Raw genomic sequence first — 10,325 nt, forward strand, 5'->3', positions numbered from 1 at the left:
TCTCAAAAAACAAAAAGAAAGAAGAAAATTGCCTGCAAAATGAGATTCATTGCTAGAATAAAATATAAGCAATGACCATTTCTGCTTGCTATGCTTCTTGTGTGCAAACCAAACACATGATCGCTTCACTTTATGCTGATAGACCATCTAGACTTGCCAATATGGTTTAGAACCTTTCTTAGATTTTTTTATATGGGATAATTTGACTGCTTCAACTCATTCATCTGAACAAATTGGCCTTTGCCTGAACTAAAATATTTTGTTTGAACCCAAAAATGACTTTTTAGTATCTCACCGATTTCAAACCAATATTGATTTGAAATGTTTTGGATACCAAGCTTGCTGAAACTGGCACTATGGATGAAAAATCATGCTTCCTTCCCATCAGTCATAGATTTTTTAGATATTTCTTTTTTGTTTTCGCATAAGAAAAGTTTTTACTTTATGTACAGTTTGTTGGAAACCTAGAATATACTTTCCATGAATCTGAATTGAACTCTTACATTGTGACGCCCCGGATCCGGACATTTATTTATTTTTTTTTTTTTGTTTTGCATCCCAGATCCGGCTCATGACATGGCCGTGCTATTGTAGGTTGCTGCCCACAATAACATGCAGCCCATGATAACAATATTATTTTATGAAATAAAACCAAATCCTATCAAGTTTATTGACTAATCATAAAGAAGCAAATACGGAGAATCTAATCAAATACTTGAGTTTGCAATATTACAACCCAAACTTATTAACATAGATACTTCTAAGAGTCCCTATAACTATGCTTCCACTCCAATTTTCATTCACTCTTTTCTGCTCCAAATCGTCTTAATTATCTGAAATAAATAAAGAAAACAACAGGAGAGGTATGAGCTTGCTACTCAGTAAGTGACCATGTACTATCCCATTAGATCAAGCATAATTTTTCTCATGCCAATGCATCATTTGAAGAACTTAACAGAAAATAAAGCATTTCATAGATAAACTATTCAAACAGGTTAAAAAAAAAACAAAATATGCTTCAACCATGCAAGTTCATAAACATGATAATTCAAGCCTTATAAAAATATTGCCATTCATCCATACTTTATAAATCTTACTCTCAGACGGATGTGCTGCTATGGTCACTATAATCCCGTGACAGGGTTCGTATTCGTAGTCGACAAGTTTTATAACTTATTCTTATTCGTTACCAACTTTAACCCGTTGGCAGAGGGCCATATTCGTTGGAATGCTATCTCTAGAGGGGTCGACTGACCTCTATTTCTAGAGGTGGGCATAGCTATCTGAGAGTTCATAAATCATTATTCTTTTTCATAAGTCATACTTTCATACATAGGTTGGAAAATGACAAATGGCATCGTAATGTATAAAATTCATGATCATGCCACAAATCTCATTTTCATGCAATTTATCATAACCATAATTCATCGTAATGTATAAAATTCATAATCATGCCACAAATCTTATTTTCATGCAATTTATCATAACCATAATTTATATTGAAATATTTATGAAGGATGTAATTTAATCAAACTCATTAATCACATGCAATCATATGCTTGATCCTATTTTTAAGAAAATACATCATAACAAATATATTTTTCATTATTTTATTCTTACAATTAAACAGTGATTTTTAAATTAATAAGATCAGTGCCAGGGTTACTTACCTTGATTCGCTCATGAGTTTCTAGAATCAGATGACAATTTCACTGTACCTATCATCATCATAGAGGACAGATTATTTACCACTCATTCATCATTTTTTTTAATTATAATTTATTTATTTATTATTATTTCATTTCATTTAAATACATCTATTACCTTAATTCTCTATTTATTTAATTACATATTTATTATTATTATTATTTATTTTATTTTTCCTTTTCTTTTTTTTTTGTTTTTGTTTCTCTCTCTCTCTCTCTCTCTCTTTTTTCATTTTTTTTTCTCCCGAAGCTTCCCCTCTTCCCGAAGCTTCCCCTCTTCTTCTTCTTCTTCTTCTTCTTCTTCTTCTTCTGGTTCTCTCGTCCCCCCCTTTTTCTCTCGTAAGGGAGGTCGGGCTCGAGAGGGCCCAACGGCAGCCGGCGACGCCCCTTCGGCCGACTGGCGGTGCCCGCGGGTGGCCGTCGCCCGCGGTGCCTGCGGCACCCACGGCTGCGGCCATGGCCGTCGCCCGCGGTGCCTGCGGCACCCGCGGCTGCGGCCATGGCCGTACCCACGGTCCGCGGTTGCAGCCGTGGCCGAACCCACGGCCTGCAGGCCGGCGGTCCCCGGCCTCCGGCGCCCGCAGTCGCAGGCCATGCCTGCGGCCGGCGGTCCCCGGCCTCCGGCGCCCGCAGTTGCAGGCCGTGCCTGCGGCCCGTGGCCGGCGTTCCCCTTCCTCTTTTTTTTTTTCTTTCTTTCTTGCTTCTCACCCAGGGAGACAGGCGTGAGTCGCCCCCTTTGTCCCACCAGAGGGGAGAAGGGAAAGGCTCTGATCCGGCTGCAGTCCCTACCGACGACTGGCGGTGGCTGCGGCCGAAACCAAACGGCACTTGTGGCCGGGAGGCGGCGATGCAGACGACCACTGGTACGCCTTCTTCCCCTCTTCTTCTTTTGTTTTATTTCATTATTATAAGGTAAAAAGGACACAGGGATAGGGTATACCTTGCTATGAGGAGAAGCTGCGGCTACTCTCTCCGGCGGCACTGGTGCGAGCTCCAGACCCTAGCAGCGGAGGAGAAGAAAGGGGTTAGAGGCAGAGTGGGGTGGAGAAGGAGGAGTGCTTGGTGGATCTCAGATGCGGTCAATGGGGGGAATTTTACAAACGGCTATTCTCATTCACCGCCGCAATTTCAGCGACGGTTGCGCGGGTTCATCGGCCATTCAAATGGCCGCCACGGATCTCGCCCCCGTTATGCTCGAGAAGGCGCAGCCGAGGATTCCGGCATCTCCTTCGGCTTGGGCCTCACATTCTCCCCCCCTTAAATAAAATTTCGTCCTCGAAATTTACATACCTGAGACTCCAAAGAGTTGCGGATGCCTCGCACGCACTTCATCCTCAAGCTCCCAAGTTGCCTCTTTTTCTGAATGGTTGCTCCATTGTACTTTCACATAGGGGATGGTGCCGCCTCAAAACTTGCTCCTTGCGATCGATAATACGTAAAGGAAATTCTTCATAAGTCAAATCTTCGTCAACTTGCAATGGCTCATATTGTACCACGTGACTGGGATCCGAGATATACTTCCTTAGTAAGGAAACATGAAAAACATTGTGTACTTTAGATAGCCCGGGTGGCAAGGCTAATCTGTAAGCAACCTCTCCAACTCTATCCAAAATCTCAAAGGGCCCGATGTAGCGAGGACTTAGTTTACTATGTCTCCCAAATCTCATGACACCTTTCGAGGGTGAAATCTTCAAGAAAGCACAATCACCTGCTTGAAATTCTACTTCTCTCCGCTTTTTATCTGCCCAACTCTTCTGTCTATCCCGAGCTGCCTTGAGTCTTTCTCTGATCAACAAGATTTTCTCCCTGGCATTTTGCACTAATTTCGGACCCAATAACTTCTTCTCTCCGACATCATCCCAATGCAGAGGAGACCTGCACTTCCTCCCATAAAGAGCTTCATATGGTGCCATCTTGATGCTAGAATGATAACTATTATTATAAGCAAACTCCACCAAGGCTATATGATTATCCCAGCAACCTCCAAGATCAACTGTACATGTTCTCAACATATCCTCTAAGGTCTGGATTGTCCTTTCTGACTGACCATCGGTCTGAGGATGGTAAGCGGTGCTGAGCCTCAATTCAGTATTCATGGCATCCTGAAAACTTCTCCAAAATCTAGATACAAATCGTGGGTCCCGATCAGACACAATGCTCCCCGGTACCCCATGTAGGCGCACGATTTCGTCAATGTACCTCTGCGCCAGCCTATCAAGTGAAGTGCCAACCCTAAAGGGTAAAAAGTGAGCTGACTTTGTGAGGCGATCAAAAATTACCCATACTGCATCATTTTTCTTGACTGTCTTGGGAAGCCCGATAACGAAGTCCATGGTGATATGTTCTCATTTCCATTCTGGTATCTCCAATGGCTCCAACAATCCTGTAGGTCTTTGGTGGTCAGCTTTCACTTGTTGGCATACCAAGCACCGAGCTACGAACTCGGCTATCTCTCTTTTCATACCATTCCACCAAAAATGTTTCCTTAAATCTCTATACATCTTAGTGCTTCCAGGATGAATAGAGAAATGGGATTGGTGAGCTTCCTCCAAAATCTCTTTCTTCAAGTCAGCATCTTTAGGTACACACAGTCTACTCCCAAATCGTAGAGTACCATCTGGGTGAATCCTGAGTTCGAGTCGCAACCCTCTTTCTACATCTTTGATAAGCCGACACATCTATGCATCTGTTTGTTGGGCAGCCTTTATTTTCTCTATCAATGTGGGTTGTACCATCAAACTAGCCAGCATGCTCCCAGCATCCTTGGTAGTAACCCCAATCTGCATCATGTGGAGATCTTTCAAAATTTGCTTTTGAGTAGTGAGCAAGGCTGTTGTGCCCACTGCTGACTTCCTACTGAGGGCATCTGCCACCACATTAACCTTCCCCGGATGATACTTAATATTTAAATCATAATCTTTCAGTAATTCAAGCCATCTCCTCTGCCTCATGTTTAACTCTTTCTGGGTAAATATATACTTCAAGCTTTTGTGATCAGTAAATATATCACATGGCTCCCCATACAGATAGTGTCGCCAAATTTTTAAAGCGAAGACTACCGCTGCTAATTCCAAATCATGTGTCGGATAGTTCTGCTCATAGGGCTTCAAATGTCTAGAGGCGTAAGCCACTACTTTATCATTTTGCATCAGTACACAGCTTAACCCCTTCTTGGAGGCATCACTATAAATGGTGAAACCCCCAGTATTAGACGGCAGAGTGAGAACGGGAGCAGACACTAACCATCGCTTTAACTCCTGAAAGCTTCGTTCACAATCCTCGCTCCATTCAAACTTTGCTCGCTTCTGGGTTAAACGAGTCAAAGGAGTAGCTATCCGGAAAAACCCTTCCACAAATCTTCTATAGTACCCAGCCAATCCCAAGAAGCTTCTAATCTCAGTCACATTTGTAGGATGAGGCTAGTCCACCACTGCTTCTATTTTCTTTGGGTCCACTGATACCCCTTCTTTGGAAATCACGTGCCCGAGGAATGCGATGTTGTCCAGCCAAAACTCGCATTTGCTCAATTTGGCATAGAGCTTCTTCTCCCGAAGAGTTTGCAACACCTTTCTCAAATGATCTTCATGTTCTTCCTTGCTCATAGAATAGATCAATATGTCATCTATGAAAACAATAACAAAGTGGTCCAAATATTGCTTGAAGGCTCTGTTCATCAAGTCCATAAAGGCAGCAGGTGCATTGGTTAGTCCAAAAGACATAACCAAAAATTCATAATGGCCGTACCTGATTTGAAATGCAGTCTTAGGCACATCCTCAGCTCTTATTTTTAATTGATGATAACCGGATCGCAAATCTATCTTGGAGAAGATTTGGGCACCTTGCAGCTGATCAAATAAGTCATCAATGCGGGGCAAAGGGTACTTGTTCCTAACTGTCACCTTGTTCAGCTCTCGGTAATCAATACACAGCCGCATACTTCCATCCTTCTTCTTTACAAATAGTACAGGAGCTCCCCATGGAGAAACACTCGGGCGGATGAATTTCTTATCTAGAAGCTCCTGTAGCTGAACTTTCAATTCTCTCAGCTCCGCAGGGGCCATCCGGTAAGGAGCCTTAGAGATTGGTCCAACACCCAGTATGAGATTAATTTCAAAGTCAATTTCTCGATTAGGAGGTAGTCCAGGTAGCTCCTCCGGAAAAACATCTGGATATTCCCTTACAACAGGGATATTGTCCGGTCCTGATTCTTTTTGAGTGTCCATAATATAGGCTAGATAGGCCTGACATCCCTTTCCTAGCACCTTCCTTGCACTCATAGCAGAAATAATATGCAAGGAGGGCTTTATGGTGGGTGCATCACCTTGGTAGAAGAATTTCAGATTATCAGGCATCTGGAACACTACCTTCTTGCCATAGCAGTCAATATGAGCATGATATTCAGACAGCCAGTTCATCCCAAGAATCACATCAAAGTCATGTATATCTAATTGTATCAAGTCTGCCATCAGTTCTCTATCTCCTATCTGAATTATGCAGTTCTTAAAAATAAAATCAACTACTACTGTTTTCTTAAGAGGAGTGGCAACATGTAGTGGCTCATCTAGCTTATCAGGTGTGCGATTCAAGGAGGCAAAAAACTTGGAGGATATAAAGGAATGAGTAGAGCCAGAATCAAATAATACATAAGCATCTATAGTATTAATGGGAATCATACCTGCCACCACTTCGTCACTGGCACTAGCGTCCTGCTGTGTTAGTGCAAAAACCCGTGCACCACCCTTCTGTCTTTGATCAATAGGTCTGGCAGGCCCAGAGTCATTCTCCTTTTTATTTGGACAGTCACGTGCTATGTGCCCCGGCTACCCACAAATGAAACAGGCTCCTGCTTTCTTTAGACAAGGTCCAGCATGGAATTTATCACAGTAGTAACAAGCTTCAAATCTCTTCTTATTTGGAGGGCCTTCAGAGTCCCTTGGCTATTTAATTTGATTCCCTAATATTCTAGGCTTCTTCTGGCTACCCCTTTCTCTTTCTGATCTAATCAGTTCAGCTTCAACCTTCAGAGCCCTGTCGAGTACATCCCTGTAACTATTAAAAATTAGAACTGACAACCGGGATCGAATTCCGTATCTCAAGCCTTGCTCAAATCTGTTGGCCTTGCTTTGATCATCCTCCATAAGTCGAGGACAGAACCGGCCTAATTCATTAAACTTATTGGCATACTCCAGCACCGTCATATTCTCTGACTGCATTAAAGATAGGAACTCATTCTCCTTTGTCAGCCTTACTGACTTAGGAAAATACTGATCATAGAATATATCCTTGAATCCATCCCAAGTCAGTTGTTCATCATCACCCTCGAATGTAGCTCTCATGGCCGTCCACCAAAACTTGGCATTTCCTTTAAGCATGGGTATCGCCAGTCTGATCTTGACGTCTTCGGGAAATTGTAGTGCATCAAACATTTCTTCTATTTCTCGAATCCAAGTCTCAGCAGCTAAATAATCAGCTCCACCCTCGAACATAGGAGGATTCAGCCTACGGAACCTCTCATAGCAGGAGTCCATACGCTGTGCAGGTCGTACCATGGCCTGCATCTGTTGTTGCATCTGTTGTTGTATCAGTTGTTGCATTTGCTGTTGCTGTTGAAGGAGCTGAGTCATCACCTGATATACCCCAGCAAAATCTGGTTGGGTAGTGGTCGCAGTAGGAGCTGGCTCAGCTGGTTGGCTGGTAGTTCCTTGAGAGGGTGCTCTTGTCCCTCTCCTTTTAGCTGCAATATTCCTCAAAGCTCGTTCCTCTCTGTTCCTCATTTTTACCTATCAGAAGGCCAACATTTATCAGTTTCCATTGTTGAGCAACGGTAGGATTATGAAAATCTATCTACTTTTGTTTAACTAGTTAGACCCAACTAAATGAGACCTAACCATCTATTACTAGACTTTGAGTGTGCCTATCACCAAGCTCTAACTTCTATCCATGATCAAACCTATTGCTCTGATACCACTAAATGTCACGCCCCGGATCCGGACATTTATTATTATTATTTTTTTGTTTTGCATCCCAGATCCGGCTCATGACATGGCCGTGCTATTGTAGGTTGCTGCCCACAATAACACGCAGCCCATGATAACAATATTATTTTATGAAATAAAACCAAATCCGATCAAGTTTATTGACTAATCATAAAGAAGCAAATACGGAGCATCTAATCAAATACTTGAGTTTGCAATATTACAACCCAAACTTATTAACATAGATACTTCTAAGAGTCCCTATAACTATGCTTCCACTCCAATTTTCATTCACTCTTTTCTGCTCCAAATCGTCTTAATTATCTGAAATAAATAAAGAAAACAACAGGAGAGGTATGAGCTTGCTACTCAGTAAGTAACCATGTACTATCCCATTAGATCAAGCATAATTTTTCTCATGCCAATGCATCATTTGAAGAACTTAACAGAAAATAAAGCATTTCATAGATAAACTATTCAAACAGGTTAAAAAAAAACAAAATATGCTTCAACCATTCAAGTTCATAAACATGATAATTCAAGCCTTATAAAAATGTTGCCATTCATCCATACTTTATAAATCTTACTCTCAGACGGATGTGCTGCTATGGTCACTATAATCCCGTGACAGGGTTCGTATTCGTAGTCGACAAGTTTTATAACTTATTCTTATTCGTTACCAACTTTAACCCGTTGACAGAGGGCCATATTCATTGGAATGCTAGCTCCAGAGGGGTCGACTGACCTCTATTTCTAGAGGTGGGCATAGCTATCTGAGAGTTCATAAATCATTATTCTTTTTTATAAGTCATACTTTCATACATAGGTTGGAAAATGACAAATGGCATCGTAATGTATAAAATTCATGATCATGCCACAAATCTCATTTTCATGCAATTTATCATAACCATAATTCATCGTAATGTATAAAATTCATAATCATGCCACAAATCTTATTTTCATGCAATTTATCATAACCATAATTTATATTGAAATATTTATGAAGGATGTAATTTAATCAAACTCATTAATCACATGCAATCATATGCTTGATCCTATTTTTAAGAAAATACATCATAATAAATATATTTTTCATTATTTTATTCTTACAATTAAACAGTGATTTTTAAATTAATAAGATCAGTGCCAGGATTACTTACCTTGATTCGCTCACGAATCTCTAGAACCAGATGATAATTTCACTGTACCTATCATCATCATAGACGACAGATTATTTACCACTCATTCATCATTTTTTTTAATTATAATTTATTTATTTATTATTATTTCATTTCATTTAAATACATCTATTACCTTAATTCTCTATTTATTTAATTACATATTTATTATTATTATTATTTATTTTATTTTTCCTTTTCTTTTTTTTTGTTTTTGTTTCTCTCTCTCTCTCTCTTTTTTTCATTTTTTTTCTCCCGATGCTTCCCCTCTTCTTCTTCTTCTTCTTCTTCTGGTTCTCTCGTCCCCCCCTTTTTCTCTCGTAAGGGAAGTCGGGCTCGAGAGGGCCGAACGGCAGCCGGCGACGCCCCTTCGGCCGACTGGCGGCGCCCGCGGGTGGCCGTCGCCCGCGGTGCCTGCGGCACCCGCGGCTGCGGCCGTGGCCGTACCCACGGTCCACGGTTGCAGCCGTGGCCGAACCCACAGCCTGCGGGTCGGCGGTCCCCGGCCTCCGGCGCCCGCAGTCGCATGCCGTGCCTGCGGCCGGCGGTCCCCGGCCTCCGGCGCCCGCAGTCGCAGGCCGCGCCTGCGGCCCGTGGCCGGCATTCCCCTTCCTCTTTTTTTTTTTTTCTTTCTTTCTTGCTTCTCACCCAGGGAGACAGGCGTGAGTCGCCCCCTTTGTCCCACCAGAGGGGAGAAGGGAAAGGCTCTGATCCGGCTGCAGTCCCTACCGACGACTGGCGGTGGCTGCGGCCGAAACCAAACGGCACTTGTGGCCGGGAGCCGGCGACGCAGACGACCACAGGTACGCCTTCTTCCCCTCTTCTTCTTTTGTTTTATTTCATTATTATAAGGTAAAAAGGACACAGGGTTAGGGTATACCTTGCTATGAGGAGAAGCTGCGGCTACTCTCTCCGGCGGCACTGGTGCGAGCTCCAAACCCTAGCAGCGGAGGAGAAGAAAGGGGTTAGAGGCAGAGTGGGGTGGAGAAGGAGGAGTGCTTGGTGGATCTCAGATGCGGTCAATGGGGGAAATTTTACAAACGGCTATGCTCAGTCACCGCCGCAATTTCAGCGACGGTTGCGCGGGTTCATCGACCATTCAAATGGCCGCCGCAGATCTCACCCCCGTTATGCTCGAGAAGGCGCAGCCGAGGATTCCGGCATCTCCTTCGGCTTGGGCCTCACATACATTGAGTATTTGTTTAAGAGAAATGGGGCAGTAGTTCGAGTTGCGTTATTGAAAATCAATATTTTTCAGTGCTAGTAATATAAACAAGTTTATGGTGGTGTGCATGATCAGAAGATATGAAACAAGAAAAGCATTGATGATACGTAAAATCGTAAGCAAAGGCTACTCCTTTGAAGACTGGCATGATTTGGAAAAGCGGGAAAACATTCCAAGAAACCTTACTTATCTACGAGAGGAGTCAGAGCAGGAGGTGATTCAGGTTGTGGGTTAGGGAAAG

At 42.6% G+C, this 10,325-nt stretch overlaps 1 protein-coding gene across 1 annotated transcript; it reads right to left on the bottom strand.

Moving 5' to 3' along the window:
• Window positions 1–4,384: 4,384 nt before the first annotated feature.
• LOC120107632 lies at window positions 4,385–7,480 on the bottom strand. The gene is made up of 3 exons (XM_039120985.1): window positions 6,725–7,480; window positions 5,168–6,526; window positions 4,385–5,011 (listed from the first exon to the last, which is right to left on the bottom strand). The coding sequence occupies exons 1-3, from the start codon at window positions 7,478–7,480 to the stop codon at window positions 4,385–4,387; spliced, it is 2,742 nt and encodes a 913-aa protein (XP_038976913.1).
• Window positions 7,481–10,325: the final 2,845 nt, after the last annotated feature.

The sequence above is a fragment of the Phoenix dactylifera genome, unplaced genomic scaffold (genome assembly GCF_009389715.1).
Source record: "Phoenix dactylifera cultivar Barhee BC4 unplaced genomic scaffold, palm_55x_up_171113_PBpolish2nd_filt_p 000931F, whole genome shotgun sequence".
In the NCBI taxonomy this organism is placed as follows: Eukaryota; Viridiplantae; Streptophyta; class Magnoliopsida; order Arecales; family Arecaceae; genus Phoenix; species Phoenix dactylifera.

Coding starts and splice junctions, on each gene's coding strand:
- LOC120107632 (XM_039120985.1), bottom strand. CDS start 7,480: ATGAGGAACAGAGAGGAACGAGCTTTGAGGAATATTGCAGCTAAAAGG. Junction 6,527..6,724: donor TACTCGACAGGGCTCTGAAG/GTTGAAGCTGAA, acceptor ATTTGTGGGTAG/CCGGGGCACATAGCACGTGA. Junction 5,012..5,167: donor ACGTGATTTCCAAAGAAGGG/GTATCAGTGGAC, acceptor CGTTTAACCCAG/AAGCGAGCAAAGTTTGAATG.